Here is a 23269-nt window from a genome sequence, read left to right on the forward strand (position 1 = left end):
CGTTGTATGTACAGTTTGTCTACAGAGCCTAGAAAATGTTGTTGTTATTATTATTATTATTATTATTATTTATTAGATTTGTATGCCGCCCCTCTCCGTAGACTCGGGGCGGCTCACAGCACAATAAAACAATTCATAACAAATCTAATAATTTACAATTTAAAATATTAAAAAACCCTCCATTATTAAGCAAACATATATACAAACATACCATACATAAATTGTATAGGCTCGAGGGAGATGTTTCAATTCCCCCATGCCTGACGACAAAGGTGGGTTTTGAGGAGTTTACGAAAGGCAAGGAGGGTAGGGGCAGTTCTAATCTCTGGGGGGAGCTGGTTCCAGAGAGTCGGGGCTGCCACAGAGAAGGCTCTTCCCCTGGGGCCCGCCAACCGGCATTGTTTAGTTGACAGGACCGGAGAAGGCTCACTCTGGGACCTAATCGGTCGCTGGGATTCGTGCAGCAGAAGTTTCTTTTCTATGATAATCTCATGCTTACATAATTAAGCCAGTTTAACATGTTTTTTTAATTTTAATTTGACTTTGCAACAGTAAAATTACTGTCTATGTTTTTTACCCACAGTAAGATGCCTGTCAGTTCAATGTATAAAGGCTGCATTCAAGCTATACATTAAGGCACACATCATGTTTTAGAATTTAGAGAATGCAATTGTTAAATCAAAACTTTAAAAAATTCTTTCTTTTAAGGCACGGTGTGGTTTGTTTTGACTAGTTTGGTGAATACAATTGTGGTTTAGTTTTAGTTTAGTTCCCCCACCCCCTTTAATGTAAAAGAAGAAAGCAATGCATTTTACCTACAAATATATATACAGTATATATATATTTGGGAAACATGAATAATTTTATTTTTATATTTAAAAAGTAGAGGTTCAACTCTTGTTTGATTTAGCAATCTGAGACATGATCATACATAAGAGTCTGCGGAGAGGGGCGGCATACAAATCTAAATAATAAATAAATAAGAATGTATTAATACTGCTTTGAATGTACTACCTCTTCTCACATTCCTTCTAAAAACTATAACCCATGCAATTGCCATGTTTCAACATCAGCCTTTTCCTATTATTATTTTTTAGCATCATCCAGCTTGCTCAATTTCGTGATACCTTAGAATTACAGTCCGTAGAATTCTTTTCTCAGCATGGCAAAGAGCATTTAGAGAATTCCGAGAGATGAAGTACTAATGTAGCTTGAGCACAATAGGACGACTAAGGTTCAGATTCTAACAGATGAGAAGTTCTGAAGAGTACAAAAGTATCTGCTGTGATTTTCTGAAGCTTCAATAGGATGGCTCAATAAAGATACTCACTGCAGACACTGTTCACACTCTGTACTTATTTGTTTTACAGACCCTACAATTGTAATTTTTCAGCTTTGCAAAGCCTAATACTGTAATCACAGAATGGTTAAAGATGGTGAATCTGTGCGACATGGATAATCTGTGGAACCAGATCAATTTTGTTCCAATCCTTTTCCAAAGCAGAGATATTCATAGCTGTGGTGGCTTTCTAGAACCCGCTACAGGAGGGAATGGAATAGAATAGAATAGAATACAAAGAAATGGAATGGAACAGAACAAAATTATTTATTGGACACGCAAGGAATTTGTCTTTGGTGCATATACTTTAAGCCAGACCTTCTGGGAGTCAGAATGTCCTTCTATTATTTATTTATTTATCATTATTATTGGGGTTCCCTTTTTAATCAGGCCGTCAACGCGCCATCAACAGCACTCCCCATCCCTTCCTTCACTCGCTGGCACCCAAATCTCCCTCTCGGGGGGGTGGGGGGGGGATGTCGGACGCCTCCTCGCGCAGTGCTTGCCGGGAGCTGTAGTGCCGGCGCTCCGTCGGCGGAAGGCCGAGCGGAGAAACTCGCCTTCCCAGCAGGCACCGGCGAACGGCTCCGCGCGGCCACCGCCAGAAGGGGCGTGGCCGGAAGAGGCGGTGCCCGGCGGGCGAGAGAGAGAGAGAGCGCGCGGGAGAAAGAGCGACCTACACGCCGTGAGGCTGCGCTCGTGCGTGGGGGAGGGGGGGCTTCGGGCTGCGCTCGCCGCCGCCGCCGCCATCGCCATCAGCCTGGTAAGTCGGCCCCGTAAACGCGGGACGCCCGAGGTGCAGGGGGGTGGGGAAAGCAGGCCCGGCGGCCCTTTGCAAGCGGGCGGAGGCTGCGGGCCTGCGCTTGGGCGCTGCCCCCTCAGGATAGGGGAAGGGCGTGTCTGGGCTCCCGCCCTCTCCGGGGAAAAGAAGGAGCAGATTTCTCCCTCAGAGTGCGGGAGGGGGAGAGAAGGAGACTCTCCTCCTCACCCCGCCCTTCCCGCTTTCAAACCCGTAGCCCCGCCCCCTCTTCTGCCCCCCACCCGTGTTCGGAAGCGCACGTGTGAACGGGCACCCCTCCCCCGTGGTCGCGGGAGACCACGTGCTTTTGAGGGAGGGGGGGTTTCCTCCAAGGCGCGCGATTTGAAAGTTCCTGGGCTTGGAAATGTGACAGGCTTCACTTTTCTTTCTTTCTTTCTTTCTTTCTTTCTTTCTTTCTTTCTTTCTTTCTTTCTTTCTTTCTTTCTTCTTTCCTTTCCTTCCTTCCTTTCTTTCTAGATTGACGGCAGAAAAAGACCTCTTGGTCCCTCTAGTCTGCCCTTATACTATTTCCTGTATTTTATCTTAGGATGGATATATGGTTATCCCAGGCATGTTTCAATTCAGTTACTGTGGATTTACCAATCACATCTGCTGGAAGTTTGTTCCAAGCATCTACTACTCTTTCAGTAAAACAATATTTTCTCACGTTGCTTCTGATCTTCCCCCTCAACTAACCTCAGATTGTGCCCCCTTGTTCTTGTGTTCACTTTCGTATTAAAAACACTTCCCTCCTGAACCTTATTGAACCTTGAACATATTTAAATGTTTCGATCATGTCCCCCCTTTCCCTTCTGTCCTCCAGACTATACAGATTGAGTTCATTAAGTCTTTCCTGATACGTTTTATGCTTAAGACCTTCCACCATTCTTGCAGCCCGTCTTTGGACCGGTTCAATTTTGTCAATATCTTTTTGTAGGTGAGGTCTCCAGAACTGAACACAGTATTATTCCAAATGTAGTCTCACCAGCGCTCTATACAGCGGGATCACAATCTTCCTCTTCCTGCTTGTTATACCTCTAGCTATGCAGACAAGAATTCTACTTGCTTTCTCTACCGCCTATCTATCCATCCATCCATCCATCCATCCATCCATTTATGTATTGGTCAAACAAGTATAGAGTTCTAGATTGTATTAACATAACAAAGTATAAAGAAGTGATAAAAAGGATAATAGGACAGAAGGGCAGGGACTTCTTCTTTTGTGGAGCGCTGCTTTGGAGAAAAAATGGGGGAGGGGAATGGAGAAAGCCGCCCCCCTCCAATCATGGGCCCCGTTCCCCCCCCCCATTTTTTATTTTTAAAAAAGATTGATTACTAAGAATTGTTGTCTCTAATGGAGTGGGTGGTATTCGTTGTTGCACAAGGGGTGTACTTTTTTAGGCATAGAATTGTGTGTTTGTTTTAGTCTAAAACAGGGATAGTCAAAGTTGGCTCTTCCATGACTTATATGGACTTCAACTCCCAAAATTCCTTAGCCAATCATGTTAGCTCAGGAATTCTGGGAATTGAAGTCCACAAGTCATAGAAGAGCCAACTTTGTCTACCCCTGATCTAAAAGCCTAAAGTTTTCCCCCGAAATTGAGAAATCCTAATGAACTTTAGCCCGATATACAGAGTTTCTCAAACTCTGTAAACTTTTTAAATTCTTTCTTTGAGAGAATTCAAAGGAAAAAGAAACTTTTAAGCTTTTAGACTAACTTTATTGTCACTTTGAATGTATAGTAGGTTTTAAAATGAACTTTTCATTTCATACAGCTCTGGTCAGCTCCCCTTTCTCCTAGAAAAAGCGATTCCCCCTTTTTTAGATGTAGAATTGTGTGTGTGTTACCCCTCCCCAGTTTCTTTTTTTTAAAAAAAGTTAGGCTTTTATACTTAACTGTATTGTCACTTTGAATTTATATAGCGTGCATTAAAATGAACTTTACTTTTCATACAGCTCTGGTCAGCTCCCATTCTTCCTAGCAAAAGTGATTCCCTCTTTTTTTTAGTAAGCTTTTAGACTAACTTTATTGCCACTTTGAATGCATCACATGCATTAAAATAAACTTTCATCTGTACAGCTCTGGCCAGCTCCCATTCCTCCTTAGAAAAGCAATTCCCCCTTTTTTAGACATGGAATTGTGTGGCTTTCTCCCCTGGTTTTTTTCTTTTCAAGTTAGGCTTTTAGACTTAAATTTATTGACACTTTGAATGTATAAAGCATGCATTAAAATGAACTTTCATTTTATACAGCTCTGGCTAGCTCCCATTCCTCTTAGGAAAAGTGATTCCCCCCTTTTTTAAACAGAATTGTATGTGTGCGTTTTTTCTCCATTTTTTTCCTTTAATAGTCTGGAGGACAGAAGGAAAAGGGGGGACATGATCGAAACATTTAAATATGTTAAAGGGTTAAATAAGTTTCAGGAGGGAAGTGTTTTTAATAGGAAAGTGAACACAAGAACAAGGGGACACAATCTGAAGTTAGTAGGGGAAAAGATCAAAGGCAACATGAGAAAATATAATTTTACTGAAAGAGTAGTAGATCCTTGGAACAAACTTCAAGCAGACGTGGTTGGTAAATCCACAGTAACTGAATTTAAACACGCCTGGGATAAACATACATCCATTGTAAGATAAAATACAGGAAATAGTATAAGGGCAGACTAGATGGACCATGAGGTCTTTTTCTGCCATCAGTCTTTTATGTTTCTATGTTTCTAATGTTAGACCTTTAGACTAACTGTATTGTCACTTGGAATGTACACTAATTGTCATGCAAATTTCGTTTCATGCAGCTCTGATCAATAGTGGGCTCCTTCTGCTACACCTAATTGCATGCAGCTCCGTGGCTCTGGCATGTGAGCATGCGTTTGAGTGAAATATAGCTTCCTGCACCTGTGCAGGTACCAAAATCTCACACGGAGACACTTGTGCGCGCATGTATCTGTGAGGTTCTGCAGGCCAGTGGAGGATAAAAATGCCCTCCCGCATCCTCCTGGAGGCTCACTGGAAACCAGAAACGCCTTCTCAGAGCCTCTGTGTGAGCTAAAAATCAGCTGGCCGGCACACACATACACGTTGGAGCTGAGCTAGGGCTACAGTTTGTGTGCCGGCAGATATGGCTCCGCGTACCACCTGTGGTACCCGTGCCATAGGTTCGCCATCACTGCACTACTGACTCTAATATACACTCTACATAAACATGGCTAAATAAATAAATCCAAAATGATGCATATACCCCACCAGTGTTATACAACACAGAGAATGGGTGTGTATCAAGGTGTTTTTTTTTCAAACTTGGCGACTTTTAAAATTTAATTAAAAGTAACCAAGCAGCTTGGGAAATTCTGTGAGTTGAAGTCCACATCTTTTAAAAGTTACCAAGTTTGAGAAACTTTGTATATCTTGCTAAAAGTGCTTTACGATTTCTCAATTTCGGGCAAAAAATATATTACAATGCATAGTGCATTCATTAAAAAAATGTTTCTAATGAGAAGCAATGAGATGCTTGAATAAAAGGGTTTCAACTTACCAATGACTAAACAGTGAGAGAGCATTGCTAATATGCCAAAAAAACTGCATCAAAGTTATATAATTGAGCTACTGTACTAAACCTCATGGCATAAATGAATTAGGACGTGAAATGGATCTTTTCATAGGCCACTTTAGAATCATCCATTTTTCATGAATTCTAAGCTTTGAGAAAAAGTGCCAAAGATATTCAAGCAGGGAGGAACAACTATGTGCAACTTCCTAATGCGTAGGATATAGAACGTAAGAAGTATCTATAAATGTTCGATGATCAGAAGTGTCACCTGCCAAACATTTTGGTGGTTATTATTACAAGTAGTCCTCAAGTTATGACCACAATTAAGCCCCAAATTTATGTTGCTAGGTGAGAAATTTTGTTAAGTGAGCTTTTTCCCCATTTTATTGTTTTTCTTGTCACAGTTGTTAAGTGAATCATTGCAGTTGTTAAGTTAGTAACCTGATTGTTAAGCGATTCTGGTTTCCCCATTGACTTCATCCAAAGGTTGCAAAGGTGGAATCACATGACCCCTGGACACTGCAACCCTCATAAATATGAGTCAGTTGTCAAGCATTTGAATGTGAATCCCATGACTATGGAGATTCTGTAATGGTCATAAGTGTGAAAAATGGTCATAAGTTACTTTTTGCAACTTTCAGCAGTCACTAAGTGAATTTTTGCAAGTCGAGGACTACCTGTATAGACTTTTGCAATCTGATGCCTTTTGAATGCATTAGTTATAACTCTTAAGTTCCCTCTGTAAGTATAGTTATTTGGCTGGATAAGGATCTCAGGAGCTGTCACAACAGCACCAGGTTAACAAAGTCTGAACAAAAACATAACAATGCTTGTCTACTTTTACAAAGTAATACGAGGCTCTTCGTTGTGCATAGCAAAAAAAAATCCAGGTAGCAGTATGGCTGCTGGGTGTGCATTGAAGAATCAATATACAGGTAGTCCTCGAATTATGCCCACAGTTATTATGTGAAACATTTGTTAAGTGCATTTTACACCATTTTATGACCTTTCTTGTCCCAGTTATTTAATTGGATTTATATGCCGCCCTTCTCTGAGGACTTGGGGCAGTTTACAGCATATTTTTAAAAAATGCAAAGTCATAATCCAATTAATTTAAAACAGTTAATCTAAAAAACCCGTAATATTAAAATCAGTCATGGCCATTCGCACAACAAACATACACTACTTGTTTAACCATGTTAACTTAAGTTAATGTGTTAAGTTGTTAAGTTAACATGGTTCTTAAGTGAATTTAGCTTCCCCATTGGCTTTGCTTGTCTGAAGGTCACCTGATCCCGGGAACTACACCCATCATAAATTTGAGACAGTTGCCAAGTGTCTGAATTTTGATCATGCTGCAACTATTGTAAGTGTGAACAACAAGCAAAAGTCCCTTTGTTCAGTGCTGTAACTTTGAATGGTCACTAAGTTAACAGTTGTAAATTGAGGATTGCCTGTAGCTTAACTGCAAGTGACCAGAAGATAGGCTGGTGTATATTGGAAAGTTGCTGCATTTTCTTTTATTTACTTTTTAAAAATAATAGAATGGAATTGTAAAAAGCCATTCAGTCTTTTCAGCGTTCAGCAGGTCTGTTTTCCATCCAGACTCTCAAGATCTTCTAGGGCAGAAGTAGGCAAAGTTGGCTCTTCTATGACATGTGGACTTCAACTCCCAGAATTCCAGACCTAGCATGATTGGCTCAGGAATTCAGGGAGTTGAAGTCCACAAGTCATAGAAGAGCCAACTTTGCCTACCCCTGTTCTAGGGAGTGGCATGAGATGTTCACCATAATTCTCCAGAGGTAAAGAAATACAACTTGGTTTCATCAGTGATTTAATGCTACCTCACCCTATGGCAGCGATGGCGTGCCAAGAGATTGAGTGTGTGCACCCATGCCCAACCCAGTTCCCTCCTCCCAATGCATGTGCTGCCCCCTGCGCATGCGCGCAGGCATCACTTAAGCCTGGAACGGTGAAAAAATGGGCAAAATGGAAGTTGGGTCATTCTTTGTCAATCGGACCAATTTTCAGAATCTTCCCCACTTGACCACCTTCAATTTCAGTGAAACTTTGCACATACCTTCCTTATGGCAGTGTTTCCCAACCTTGGCAACTTGAAGATATCTGGACTTCAACTCCCAGAATTCCCCAGCCAGCATTCGCTGGCTGGGGAATTCTGGGAGTTGAAGTCCAAATATCTTCAAGTTGCCAAGGTTGGGAAACACTGCCTTATGGTATAAAACTGAGGCGTGCAAAATTTTAGGACCATATTCCAAACATCTCAGTTTTATACCATAGGGAATATATGTGCAAAGTTTCATTGAAATTGAAGGTGGTCAAGTGGGGACACCTTGTCCACTTGACAAAGAATGGCCCAGTTTGGACTTTCAGTTTGCTCGTTGTGCCGTTTTTTGCACTCTGGAGGTTTCAGGGAATCTTTCCTGAAACGTCAGGAGGGCGAAACGGCCTTCTCCAAGGCCAAAAATTAGCTGGCCAGCATGCTGACATAGGGCAAAGCCTCGCGTGCCATAGATTCCTATGGTGATAAATTCACCCCGTCACCTCATATAGAGAGGAACCGGAAGTTCTGCGTTCCCCATCAGCAACCCACTCCCCCATCTACCATCATGTCATCACACAATACTTTGACCTTCCCCCATCCAGATACCCAGGCCCCTCAGTCAGTGTTCCCTCTAATTTTTTTTTGGGGTGGGCGGAAAAGTATAGTGTCTGAGTGGCAGTCCCTTTGGGACTGGGCAGCACAGAAATAATAGATAGATAAATAAACAAACAAACAAACAAACAACTAAAAAACCCACCCTGTTTTGCCTCAGATAATTTCAAAATAAAATACTGTACTGTGTGTCTAGAACAGTGAGCTCATAATAGGGCAACTCTATCAATATCAAAATGCCACTTAAATAGTTGAGCTAGTTTCAAACTAGATTTTGATTTTCTTTCTCTCTTCCTTACTCCCATTCTTTTTCTTTCTCTTTTCCTTCCTCTCTTTTTTCTATCTGTTTCTCTCTCTTCCTCTCTCTCTCCTTCCCTCTCACTCTTTCCCTCTCGGCTTCTGGGCAGGTTTGGAAAACTCTGAGTTGATGATGATTTTTAAGTGAGCGATTGCTCACTGCTCAGCTTAGAGGGAACTATGCCCTCAGTGCCAAGGTCAGGAAAAGTCTTCACCAACTGGTCCTAGGAGAGGAAGCTTCATCAGGGTTCCCAACAGCCATCTTCCCACCCCTTCCCTACTTTCATTCAATAATTATAACCATCTCCTTATACCTAACCCCCCCTTCTGCCCTTCGCTCCAAAATAGAATGATCCTCATCCCCGAAGCTATAGCAGCAGCAACGCCTCGTGTCATATAATACTATCCTCTTTTCAAAAAACTTAGAACATAGTTATGTGGACATGTTCAGATGTACTTTTCGGCATATATCCACCTGTTTTGCGAATTCCATTTCTATTAAAAAAATGAAAAACATCAGCTTTTTAAAACTGGGTACCCATCTATAGGAGAGAGGAAACTTTGTTTTATTTATTTTAAGATGATGTTCTCTAATCCAGTGTTTCCCAACCTTGGCAACTTGAAGATATTCGGACTTCAACTCCCAGAATTCCCCAGCCAGCGAATGGGAGTTGAAGTCCGAATATCTTCAAGTTGCCACGGTTGGGAAACACTGCTCTAATCTACCGATAGTTTGAGTGAAATGAAGCTGTTTTCATAAATGCTGACTCAAACCCAGACTCTCTTAGTGCTCAGCAAGCTAGAGCTCCATGTTTATATACAGTGATCCCTCGATTAGCACGGTCTCGATTAGTGCGAAACGCTGCAACGCGGTTTTTCAAAAAATATTAATTAAAAAATACTCCACGGTTTTTTTGCTATACCACGGTTTTTCCCACCCGATGACGTCATACGTCATCACCAAGAGTCACTTCTCTGTCTCTTTCTTCCTCTCTCACACTCTCTTCCTCCCTTCTCTCTCCCCCCCTCCACTTGCCCACGAGAAGAAAAAAAGCAACCTCTGCCGGGCAGATCACTGTACAAGCTGCTTCTGTTCATGGCTGAAGGTATGCAGTAAACCATTCTCTCTTTCTTCCCAAGATTTCACCACAAATAATATTTTGCTTCTGATTCCAGCTGATAGATCTCAGGTAGAAAAAGAAATAGACTGCATAAGCTCAAAAGCTGGTACATGATATAAAAAGGATAAGCTCCATTGTGAGTTTTCCTTTAAAGATTGTCAGATCCCGCTCTACATAATATTTAAAGAGACATTTTATAGTAGGAACCCTCTTGGTTGAGAATTAAGAGTATTTGGGCTACTGCAGGGGTCGACAAAGTTGTTCAGAATCTAGGAGCCAGCCAAAAAATTTAGGAGCCAGAATTTTTTTTAAGCAAACTTGGTTTTTTGCCGAGTCTCCACCTGACATCGCTTTCACCCCCTCCCCCCCGGCGCAGGCCTGGCTCCGCCGAGCCGGCTCTGCTGTACTCCCGTCGGGATCCGAGGGGAGACCGTTAGTCAGAAACCGAAACAGAGAAGAAGGAAAGGGAGACCGGGCCGGGGACGCGGGTGAGGGGGGGAGGGGGGAGGAGGGGTTACTGGTCGGAAGTCACCGCGCACGCGGCCGGAGGAGGAATGAACAAAACCTCACGCCGGGAGGGGAGGGGCTTCCGCTTCTCTCCGAAGGCGGGTGAGCGGCCAAGATCGGAGCGTCTGTGTGCGGTGGGGGGGAGTGAAGGGGTTCGAGTAGGAGGCGGAATGGAGGCAAGGGGGGGAGGGAGAGACGCACGCAAGCGCAGGGGACGCTGGGAAAGCAGCTCGCTCCGAGGTTGATGGGCGGAGCTACGGAAGCCAAGATGTACCATTTCTGGGCGTAAACACAAGGCGGGAAAAATATACTGTATACCAGTGTTTCCCAACCTTTTTTGAGCCGCGGCACATTATTCATATTTTCAAAATCCTGGGGAACACTGAAGGGGGGCGGGGCGGGCTAAAGAAAAGTTTGGACAAAAAAACCCTCTCTCTTCCTCCCTTTCGCTCTATTTCTCCCTCTTTCTCTCTTTTCCTTCCTTCCCTTCTCTCTCTCCATTCCTTTCTTTCTTTCTTCCTCTCTTTTTTTCTCTCTTTCTCTCTCCCTCCTTCCCTTCCTCTATGTCTTTCTCTCTCCCTTGCTCTCTCTCTCTGTCTCTCTTGCTATCTCTTTCTTGCTTTTCTCTCTCTCTCTTGCTCTCTCTCTCTCTTTCACTGTCTTGCTATATGTCTCTTTCTTTCTCTTTGCCTCTCTTGCTATCTCTCTTTCTTTCTCTCTCTTTCTCTCTCTCTGTCTCTCTTGCTATGTCTCTCTTTCTTTCTCTTTCTCTCTCTCTCTGCCTCTCTTGCTAAGTCTCTTTTTCTCTTGCTATGTCTCTCTTTCTTTCTCTCTCTCTCTGCCTCTCTTGCTATGTCTCTCTTTCTCTCTCTCTTTCTCTATCTCTCTTTCTCTTTCTCTGCCTCTCTTTCTTGCTCTGTCTCTCTTTCTCTGCCTCTCTTGCTATGTCTCTCTTTCTTTCTCTCTCTCTCTCAGCTGACTGCAAGCGGGAGCCCTGACGGCGGCAGCTGGACGTGCTGCTGGACACCGTATATGCCAGGCCCGCAGCGCCAGCAGCACGTCCAACCGCCACCGTCAGGGCTCCCGCTTGCAGTCAGCTGAGAGAGAGAGAGAGCTCCCTCTCGCCGCCGACATCTCCCTGCGACTGCCTGCGGCCGCTGCGGCCACCCCCCCCCTGCTCCCATCGCCAGTGCCCTCCCGCCGGGCCACAAAGGACACTTGCCGCAGGTCCAACCGCCACCGTCAGGGCTCCCGCTTGCAGTCAGCTGAGAGAGAGAGAGCTCCCTCTCGCCGCCAACATCTTCTCGCGACTGCCTGCGGCTGCTGCGGCTGCCCCCCCCCCGCTCCCAACGCCAGTGCACTCCCGCGGGGCCACAAAGGACACTTGCCGTGGATGACAGAGAAGCTCCAGCTGGGCGGGGCGCTGCCGGTACTTCCGTCCCGGGGCTCCCGCTCGCAGCTGTCCCCCGGCTCCTGCTCGATGCCGCGGTTTTCGGCGCTCTCCTGCTGGGCTCCAAAGAAGGAAGGCGGGAAAAAGCCTTTTTCCCGCCTTCCTTCTTTGGAGCCCAGCAGGAGAGCGCCGAAAACCGCGGCATCGAGCAGGAGCCGGGGGACAGCTGCGAGCGGGAGCCCCGGGACGGAAGTACCGGCAGCGCCCCGCCCAGCCGGAGCTTGGTGGCACACCTGGCCATGTCTCGCGGCACACCGGTGTGCCGCGGCACACCGGTTGGGAAACGCTGCTGTATACATACAGTACAGCAGGCAACATTTTCTAGGCGCCAGACAACATTTTCTAGGCGCCACTGGCGACCAGGCGCCTGGGTTTGTCGAACCTTGGGCTACTGCATAAGATTGGGGCATTTTATTGCTATAGCAATCTTAATACTTAAGTATTTTCAAATTGTCTTTGAAAAGCTAAAATTAAAGAACTATAGCAATTAGATATGGGTCATTCTTTGTCAAGTGGGCCAAATGTCCACTTGACTGATTTTTGCAGCCTTATTTGAAAAGAAACCATCACAAAAACAACATATATGATAGGAAAAAACGTGATCTTTCTAATGAAAAAAAATCTGTTTTCTCACCTTCAATCACCTTCATTTTTATTTCTTTAGAAAGAGCACGTTTTTCTCTATTATATATGTTGTTTTTGTGATGGTTTCTTTTCAAACAAGGCTTCAATTTCACCTGGTCCCCTTGACAAAGAATGACCCATATATTTAATATTTACAGGCACTCCTCGACTTACAACAGTTCATTTAGTGACTGTTCCAAGTTACAATGGCACTGAAAAAAGTAACATGACCATTTTTCACACAACTATTGCAGCATCCCCATGGTCATGTGATTTATATTCAGATGCTTGACAACTGACTCACATTTATGACTGTTGCAGTGTGTTCCCAGAGTCACGTGATCCCCTTTTTGTGACCTTCCAACAAACAAAGCCAATGAGGAAACCAGATTCACTTAACAAGTATCTCACTAATTTAAGAACGGCAGTGATTCACTTAACAAATGTGGCAAGAAAAGTGAAAAAATGAGGCAGAGTCAGTGGTGAAATCCTGCTGGTTCCGTCTGGATGTCGTGTACTGACAGCAGCGGCAGGTGGATCGATGAAATGGTGGCGGCATCATGAGGCTCCGCCCACCTGCCTGGCCACCGTTACTTCCTGGTTAACCCTCTGCATTCGCAGAGGGTCAAAAATTTGATGTGACAACAGCACACGCATTTCTGAACCGATAGGGAAGGTAAGTATATTTCACCCCGAGCAGACTCACCTAACAATATAAATGTTGGGCTCAATCATGGTCGTAAGATGAGGACTAACTGTACAGTGGTACCTCATCAAAGGAGGAGGTTCGTAAGGTGAAAATTTCGTAAGATGAAACAATGTTTCCCATAGGAATCAATGCAAAAGCAAAGGGGGCGGGTGGAAGAAGCAAGGCTAGGCTAAAGGGTGAGTGGGAAGGAAGAAAGGCAAGGGGGGTGCCCCTCCCTTTTCTTTCTTCAAAAGACACCCTTTCAGTTCCTTTGCAAGCACGTTGTTCTCTGGAAAAATTTTCCTCCCCCAAGCTGCCCCTCCCTCCTCCCTTTTCTTTCTTAAAAAGACACCCTGTCAGTTCCTTTGCATGCACCTTGTTCTCTGCAAAATTTTTCCTCCCCCAAGCTGCCCCTCCCTCCTCCCTTTTCTTTCTTAAAAAGACACCCTGTCAGTTCCTTTGCAAGCACGTTGTTCTCTGCAAAATTTTTCCTCCCCCAAGCTGCTCCTCCCTCCTCCCTTTTCTTTCTTAAAAAGACACCCTTTCAGTTCCTTTGCAAGCACGTTCTCTGCAAAATTTTTCCTCCCCCAAGCTGCCCCTCCCTCCTCCCTTTTCTTTCTTCAAAAGACACCCTTTCAGTTCCTTTGCAAGCACATTGTTCTCTGCAAAATATTTCCTCCCCCAAGCTGCCCCTCACTCCTCCCTTTTCTTTCTTAAAAAGACACCCTTTCAGTTCCTTTGCAAGCACATTGTTCTCTGCAAAATATTTCCTCCCCCAAGCTGCCCCTCACTCCTCCCTTTTCTTTCTTAAAAAGACACCCTTTCAGTTCCTTTGCAAGCACATTGTTCTCTGCAAAATGTTTCCTCCTCCAAGCCGCCCTTTCTTCAAAAAAGGGGAAAAAAAGAAACCCCTTCATCCCAGCAGCAGCTGCTTGGGTTCGTAAGGTGAAAATAGTTCGGAAGAGGCAAAAAAATCTTAAACACCGGGTTCGTATCTTGAAAAGTTTGTTAGAAGAGGCGTTCGTAAGATGAGGTACCACTGTATTTGGAATTAATATTTCTTGAGCAGAAAGGCTTCCAGCAAACAATAAAAGGTTAGAATCAAAATCAGTTAAAAAGTAACTTCAATCTATATTATCAAATACGTGGGCTACCAAACATCAGCTAAAAATCATTTGGCATTCCTCCACAAGAAAAGAAAATCGATGAATGCATTGCAATTATATATGCTTATATATATACTTTTATTAGAATTGTTTAGATGTAATAGGAAACCATTTTTCATAAAGCACTATCACTTTGAAGAGATATGCAATTTTCCACTTTTATCATAGACTTCCTTTTGTTAAAGAATGTAGAGGATTGGACTTTTCATGAGATAGAATCTTTTTTTCCATTTACATATTTTCCATATCTTTGAAAACTTTGGTCAGGCTTGCAAATAAGTTTTGCTTTCCTTTCATTGTTGAAGCTTCTAATCACAGGTGATTATTACATTTCATTCAAAATATCAGTGTTTACATAGAAGCTCACTGATATTTTATGTTGGCAGCCCAGCATTTTAAAGAACAGCGAATTATCCAGAATCTGTCAACCTTTCTTGACGGGTTGACCACGTTTCCATGGTCGCATTAATCCCAGATTAAAATGAATGTGCAAGTCAAGCTGTGTGTACTGTTTGCAAAACGCTGGACAGATTAAGCCATCTTTTCTAAATGCTCATCAATTCTTTTACCTTGTTCATTTCTGCTGCAAACATTTGTCACCATCAGAGCCATGTAAATACTCCTCGAGTACCGTAATTGTGAAGAATAATTGACCCCTTAATCTTTTTTTTTTTTTTAATGGCTGTAGCCCTTTCAGGAAACACAAAGTAGCTGTTCCTGTGTGCTAATCATAGGGACTTTTGGAGGATCTCTTAGGACAGTGATGGTGAACCTATGGTACGGGTTTTTTTAGGTAGCACACGGAGCATATTTATTTATTTATTGGATTTGTATGCCGCCCCTCTCCGTAGACTCGGGGCGGCTAACAACAGTAATAAAAACAGCATGTAAATCCAATACTAAAACAACTAAAAAACCCTTATTGTAAAACCAAACATCCATCCATACAAACATACCATGCATGAATTGTAAAGGCCTAGGGGGAAAGAATATCTCAGTTCCCCCATGCCTGACGGCAGAGGTGGGTTTTAAGGAGCTTAAGAAAGGCGAGGAGGGTGGGGGCAATTCTAATCTCCGGGGGGAGTTGGTTCCAGAGGGCCGGGGCCGCCACAGAGAAGGCTTTTCCCCTGGGCCCCGCCAGACGACATTGTTTTGTTGACGGGACCCGGAGAAGGCCCACTCTGTGGGACCTAACCGGTCGCTGGGATTCGTGCGGCAGAAGGCGGTCTCGTAGATACCCTGGTCCGGTGCCATGAAGGGCTTTATAGGTGATGACCAACACTTTGAATTGTGACCGGAAACTGATCGGCAACCAATGCAGACTGCAGAGTGTTGGAGTAACATGAGCATATTTGGGAAAGCCCATGAGTGTTGGTGTTACATGGGCATTTTTGGGAAAGCCCATGATTGCTCTCGCAGCTGCATTCTGCATATCTACCGGCACGCGAGCTGTTGCCCTAGCTCAGCTCCAACGTGCATGTGTGTGACGGCCAGTTGATTTTTCGCTCATACAGAGGACCTGGGAGGGCGTTTTTGGCTTCCAGAGAGCCTGGGGTGGGAGGAGGATTTTGATCCTCCCTTGACTCCAGGGAAGCCTTTGGAGCTGGGGAGGGTGAAACACAAGCCTACTGGACCCACCAGAAGTTGGGAAACAGGCCCTTTCTGGCTTTCAGAGGGGGTAGGAGAAGCTGTTTTCGCCCTCCCCAGGCATTGAATTATGGGCGTGGGCACTCGCGCATGCACGATGGCACACGCCCACACTCTTTCGGCACCCAAGGGGAAAAAAGTTCACCATCACTGTCTTAGGAGCATTCTCCATTTCAATCTTTAATAGGGTTAAAGGTAATCCTCGACTTATGACTTGTCCCCCAAATTATAGAAACATAGAAGACTGACGGCAGAAAAAGACCTCATGGTCCATCTAGTCTTCCCTTATACTATTTCCTGTATTTTATCTTACAATGGATATAAGTTTATCCCAGGCATGTTTAAATTCAGTTACTGTGGATTTATCTACCACGTCTGCTGGAAGTTTGTTCCAAGGATCTACTACTCTTTCAGTGAAATAATATTTTCTCACGTTGCTTTTGATCTTTCCCCCAACTAACCTCAGATTCTGCCCCCTTGTTCTTGTGTTCACTTTCCTATTAAAAACATTTCCCTCCTGAACCTTATTTTACGCTTTAACATATTTAAATTATGGCCATTGCAGCCTCTGAACCTTATTGTACCCTTTAACATATTTAAATTATGGCCATTGCAGCCTCTTCCACTGGCATGTGACCAGGCCTCTGCACTTCTGACCTGAGGAGCATGTCAGCTCCCCTAAAGCCACCCGTCTTCCTCCATATTTACCATTCTGGGTGCCTTGCACTCCACCACCCATCCTGCTATCTGGCCACCATCTTCTTCCTCCTGCTGGTGGCCTGGAATCCACACCGTCCGTGGCTGCCTCAGAATATGCCTGGTGAGCATGGGGCAGGGTGGTGGAGACTTGTCTGCCGAAGGGAACTTTCCAGGCATGGCTGATGCTACCCAGTGGGACACTTCCTTAAATCGTGGTTTGTACTGTATTCTTCGGAGTATACGACACACCTTTTCCCCCTTAAAAGTGGCTGAAAATTTGGGTGCCTCTTATACTCTGAATGTAGCCTTTTCAAAGCCTTGCAGGCTTTTTCATTGCTACTTTCTTCGAATTTTTTTTCCAGCCCTAAGTTTTTGCAGGCTTTTTTACATTGCTACATAGAAACATAGAAACATAGAAGTCTGACGGCAGAAAAAGACCTCATGGTCCATCTAGTCTGCCCTTATACTATTTTCTGTATTTTATCTTAGGATGGATATATGTTTATCCCAGGCATGTTTTAATTCAGTTACTGTGGATTTATCTACCACATCTGCTGGAAGTTTGTTCCAAGGATCTACTACTCTTTCAGTAAAATAATATTTTCTCATGTTGCTTTTGATCTTTCCCCCAACTAACTTCAGATTGTGTCCCCTTGTTCTTGTGTTCACTTTCCTATTAAAAACACTTCCCTCCTGGACCTTATTTAACCCTTTAATATATTTAAATGTTTCGATCATATTAAAGGGTTAAATAAGGTCCAGGAGGGAAGTGTTTTTAATAGGAAAGTGAACACAAGAACAAGGGGACACAATCTGAAGTTAGTTGGGGGAAAGATCAAAAGCAACATGAGAAAATATTATTTTACTTGCTCCAGATAAGGTTTTTTTTAAAGCCCTAACCAGGGAATAAAATAATGTGCTGAAGCTGACCAGCTAACTAAGGACACTAGCCAGATGAATATCTGGTAGGCAGATTCTCCCCCACCCCCTATTTTCCTCCCCAAAAATTAAGTTGTGTCTTATACTCTGAAAAATATGGTAGTTAAAAGATGAGCATTGCAGGGCAAAAGGAGCAGGAGGTTTTTGCCTAACAATCACATACTAGCTTCACAGTTACAACTGGGATTACTGTAACTGACCTCTCTAAGAGGTGTCATATCACTCAGTGACAGACGTTTCAGTCCCAGCTGTGGTTGTAATTTAATGACTATCCCAACTTTAGTGCTCAGCTTATAACTTCATTGAATAACTTTGCTGCCGTTCACAAGCAGGTATCGTTTACTATTTTTGAAACAAATTGTATTTGAGCCTGTTTTGGTTTCGTTTTGTTTTTTGTAACTGACATTAACTACAGGTAGCCCTCAACTTATGACCACATTTGAGCCCAAGGTTTATGCTGCTAAGTGAGGAAATTCTGTTAACTGAGTTTTTGTCACGTTGTTACATTTCTCACCCTGTTTGTTAAGTGAATCACTGCCGTTGTTAAAATTAGTAAGATGGTCATTATGTGAATCTAGCTTTCCCATTGACTTTGTATGTCAGAAGGTCGCAAAAGAGGATCACATGACCCTGGGCATGCTGCAACTATAATAATAATAATAATAATAGTAATAATATTTATTGATTGATTGATTGATTGATTGATTGATTGATTGATTGATTGATTGATTGGATTTGTATGCCGCCCCTCTCCGGAGACTCGGGGCGACTAACAGCGACAATAAAACAGTGTACAATAGTAATTTGGTATTAGAAATGATTAAAAATCCATTAATATAAAAACCATACATACATACATACATACATACCATGCATAGAATTGTAAAGGCCTAGGGGGAAAGAGGATCTCAATTCCCTCATGCCTGGCGGCAGTGGTGGGTTTTAAGTTGTTTACGAAAGGCAAGGAGGGTGGGGGCAGTTCTAATCTCTGGGGGGGAGTTGGTTCCAGAGGGCCGGGGCCGCCACAGAGAATTAGTAGTAATAGTAATAATAGTAGTAGTAGTAATAGTAGTAGTAATAATAATAATAATAATAATAATAATAATAATAATTTAGTAGATTTGTATGCCACCCCGCTCCGAGGACTCGGAGCGGCTCACAACAAGCAATACATATACAAATCCAATATTAAAAACAATTTTAAAAAGCCCTTATAAAAAAACAAGTGTGAAAAATGGTAATAAGTCCCCCCCCCCCCCTTTTTCGGTGCCGTTGCAACTTTGGTTATTAAACAAACTGTTAAGTCAAGGGCCGCTGATTATTAAACATGCTTGCTTTAAAAGTAATTGACCCATCAATTTGACGAGAGCATTTTCATCCAATTAAATACCATTCCATATTTCATTTGTGCTCACTGAAAACAGTGACTTTAGTGTAAACCTGGTGGCTTCGTTGTACAACAGCATTCTTTCCAGCTGTTCAATTCTTTTTTTCAGATGACATGACTAGAACTATAAGTAGTATTCTATGTTTTGTCACATTATAGATTGATGTTGATAATAATAAAGTTTGCTTCTTTTCATGATGTTCTCTGACATGACATTTGCCTGCTGTTAACAACAGCTGTACACGAGGTTTGTGGTTTCATCAACCTATCCATAATTTAAATCCAATATCTACTTCCAGTTGCTGGCTGCACTGAGAATCCAGAATGGGAGACAAGCCTATTTGGGAACAGATTGGTTCCAGCTTTGTACAGCATTACTATCAGTTATTTGATACAGACCGGACTCAGTTAGGATCAATATATGTAAGTAACTCTGAAAAAGATGCTTTTATTGTGGGCTGTTTTATCATTGACTCCCACCTTTCTTTGAAGTCAATAATGCCCTATGGCAGTACCTTGCTGTTAATTTAATCTCCATATTCAATCTTTGTCATCAATATATTGCCTATATTTATCTAATACATAAAAGTTGTCTTGAATCAGTTTTGACTCTGTGAGGAGTTCTGGGAAATGACTAATTTATTTTTAACAAGTATGTTACTATTTCTAGGGCACAAAATAAAATGTTTCTAAGCAGATTCTTGTTTTATTGTTTCAGATAGATGCCTCATGCCTTACATGGGAAGGACTACAATTTCAGGGCAAAGTAGCTATTGTTGAAAAACTCTCCGTAAGTTTCTCTTGCGTTGTGGTTCTGATGTTCAGCCTTAGACAGTGATGGTTAACTTTTTTCTCGTCATGGGCCACCCCTGCATATGCATGCCCGACCCCCCACGACCCCTGTTTTGGGCCTAGCAGGCCTCCTTGCAGCCTCCTGGGACCAAAAACAGGCTGGGAGGGGGCTTGCCACGCCGCAATCCCCCACGCATGCACGCATCCCCAAAATCAGCTAGACCAGGGGTCCCCAAACTTTTTACACAGGGGGCCAGTTCACTATTTAATATCTACATGAAACCGCTGGGTGAGATCATCCAGGGGCATGGGGTGAGGTATCATCAGTATGCGGATGATACCCAGTTATACATCTCCACCCCATGTCCAGTCAACGAAGCAGTGGAAGTGATGTGCCGGTGCCTAGAGGCTGTTGGGGTCTGGATGGGTGTCAACAGACTCAAGCTCAACCCGGATAAGACGGAGTGGCTGTGGGTTCTGCCTCCCAAGGACAATTCCATCTGTCCGTCCATTACCCTGGGGGTGGAATCATTGACCCCCTCAGAGAGGGTCCGCAACCTGGGCGTCCTCCTCGATCCACAGCTCACATTAGAGAAACATCTTTCAGCTGTGGCGAGGGGGGCGTTTGCCCAGGTTCGCCTGGTGCACCAGTTGCGGCCCTATCTGGACCGGGACTCACTGCTCACAGTCACTAATGCCCTCATCACCTTGAGGCTCGACTACTGTAATGCTCTCTACATGGGGCTACCTTTGAAAAGTGTTCGGAAACTTCAGATCGTGCAGAATGCAGCTGCGAGAGCAATCATGGGCTTCTCTAAGTATGCCCATATTACTCCAACACTCCGCAGTCTGCATTGGTTGCCGATCAGTTTCCGGTCACAATTCAAAGTGTTGGTTATGACCTATAAAGCCCTTCATGGCACCGGACCAGAATATCTCCGCTTAGGTCCCACAGAGTTGGCCTTCTCCGGGTCCCGTCGACTAAGCAAAGTCGTTTGGCGGGACCCAGGAGAAGAGCCTTCTCTGTGGCGGCGTCGACCCTCTGGAACCAGCTCCCCCCAGATATCAGAGTTGCTCCCACCCTCCTTGCCTTTCGCAAGGCATGGAGGAATTGAAATTTTTTTCTCCCTTCCCCCTAGGCTTATAGAATTTATACATGGTATGTTTGTTGGTATGATTGGTTTCTTAAATTGGGGTTTTTTAGATTACTTTTTAATATTAGATTTGTTATATTGTTTTTTATTGTTGTTAGCCGCCCTGAGTCTTCGGAGAGGGGCGGCATACAAATCTAAATAAACTAAACTAAACTAAACTGTCCCTCAGACTGTTGGAGGGCCGGACTATTAAAAAAAACCTATGAACAAATCCCTATGGACACTGCACATACCTTATCTTAAAGTAAAAAACAAAATGGGAATGTACTATTTAGAGGGGGGGGAGAAGTCTGAAATTCATACATGTTTATGTTTTGTTTTTAATTTTCTTCTGTTGAAATCTGATTGGCTATACAAGGTTTTCTTGGCTTATAGAAAAATGTATAAAGAAAGAAGGAAGCACTTTGGCATAATGGTTAATAAGTTGGAAAGATAATTGGTGTTGTACTTTTTGAAGGAACATTAAGGAGGGAATTTAATTTAAAAAATGAATGTAACTGGATGACAAAATTAGAAAAAAAAACTTTTGCAACTTTTTTGATGATTGATATTAGTTACTAACAAAATACCGCATTTTATTCATGGAAAATTAGATGGTGCATGGTATTGTTTGAATGTATGTTAAGAGAAAAATTAAAAAAAATTACACCCCCCCCCAAAACAGTCCTTCCTTCCTCTATCCCTCCATTTCTCCTTCCTTCCTTCCTTCCTTCCTTCCTTCCTTCCTTCCTTCCTTCCTTCCTTCTTTCTTTCCTTCTTTCCTTCTTTCCCTCTTTCATTCCTCTCCACTTCTCTTTCCCTCCCTCTTTTTCCCTTTTCTTTCTTTCTTGGTCTGTTTTCCCTGTGCTCCTGTCAATCACCGGCGGGCCAGATAAATGGCCTCAGCGGGCCGCATGCGGCCCACGGGCCGTAGTTTGGGGACCACTGAGCTAGACAATTGGAGACTTGTGGTGGTGATGAGCTGGACAATGGCTCGCATGTCAACAGAGAAGGCTCTGCATGCCAGCTGTGGCCTGTATGCCACAGGTTCGCCGTCATGGGCCTAAGATAGCCCCCACCCCAAATTCTAAAAATTGCCTCACCTGTACAGTGAAATAAATGTCACTTTGCAAGTTAGCTTCCAGATTTCTTTGGGTGGGGAGCTGCTTTCAAGCCATGAGATTTCTGCTCTTGGCTTAATTCATCTTTATCTCCTGGATAAGAGTACCGTATTTTTCAGAGTACAGTGATACCTTGTCTTACAAACTTAATTGGTTCCGGGACGAGGTTCTTAAGGTGAAAAGTTTGTAAGACGAAACTATGTTTCCCATAGGAATCAATGGAAAAGCGATTAATGCGTGCAAGCCCAAAATTCACCCCTTTTGTCAGCCGAAGCACCCGTTTTTGCACTGCTGGGAATCCCCTGAGGCTCCCCTCCATGGGAAATCCCACCTGCGGACTTCCGTGTTTTTGTGATGCTGCAAGGGAATCCCAGCAATGGAATCCCAGCAGCGCAAATACGGGTGCTTCGCTGGCAAGGGAAGTCCGGAGGTGGGGTTTCCCAGCGAGGAGAGCCTCAGTGAAATCGCAGCATCGCAAAAACACAGAGGTCCGGAGGTGGAGTTTCGAGGACTTCAGTGTTTTTGCGATGCTGCGATTTCGCCCGTTTTTGCGCTGCTGGGATTCCCCTGCTGGGATTCCCCTGCAGCATCACAAAAACACGGAAGTCCGGAGGTGGGATTTCCCATGGAGGGGAGCCTCAGGGTAATCCCAGCAGCGCGAAAACGGGTGCTTCGCTGGCAACGGAAGTCCGGAGGCGGGGCATCCCAGTGGCGGCGGTGGGTTTGTAAGGTGAAAATAGTTTGTAAGAAGAGATAAAAAAATCTTAAACCCCGGGTTTGTATCTCGAAAAGTTTGTATGACGAGGCGTTTGTAAGATGAGGTATCACTGTATAAGATTCCTGACTCTGAAGGTTCCCACGGTTTTCATCTACTGTATTTTTCAGAAAATAAGGCGCACCTTAGTTTTGGGGGAGGAAAATAATGGGAAAAAACCTGCCTCCGCCTCCCAGCAATTTGCCTCCCAGCGAACAGTACAGATAATATACACTGTTTGCTGTGTATGTCTGTCTGACACATAGAAATAGCACAGGATTGGAGAAATGTGCATTATGACAGTATATTAATGCCGGAAAGTTTTCTTAAATGTAGTCCACACTAACTCCTCCCAATCATTTAAGTAGATCTACTCCAAACATGACTGGGTTTAACTCAGCTGCCTTATCTTAATAATAAAACAGGACACTGTTATACCGTGACCTTGTTATTGCTGCAACCAACATAAGACCGTTCGTATCTGCAACTCTTAGAAACATAGAAGACTGATGGCAGAAAAAGACCTCATAGTTCATCTAGTCTGCCCTTATACTATTTCCTGTATTTTATCTTACAATGGGCATG

General features: G+C 43.6%; 1 protein-coding gene across 1 annotated transcript in view; it reads left to right on the forward strand.

Moving 5' to 3' along the window:
* Positions 1-1947: 1947 nt before the first annotated feature.
* NUTF2 (nuclear transport factor 2) overlaps positions 1948-23269 on the forward strand; it is a 31940-nt gene continuing 10618 nt past the window's right edge. The window contains exons 1-3 of the mRNA XM_070760351.1: positions 1948-2102; positions 19184-19307; positions 19603-19674. Coding sequence (XP_070616452.1) covers positions 19209-19307; positions 19603-19674 — 171 coding nt within the window. The 5' untranslated portion in view covers positions 1948-2102; positions 19184-19208. The remainder of the gene's footprint in view (positions 2103-19183; positions 19308-19602; positions 19675-23269) is intronic.

The sequence above is a fragment of the Erythrolamprus reginae genome, chromosome 9, assembly GCF_031021105.1.
Source record: "Erythrolamprus reginae isolate rEryReg1 chromosome 9, rEryReg1.hap1, whole genome shotgun sequence".
Taxonomy (NCBI): domain Eukaryota; kingdom Metazoa; phylum Chordata; class Lepidosauria; order Squamata; family Dipsadidae; genus Erythrolamprus; species Erythrolamprus reginae.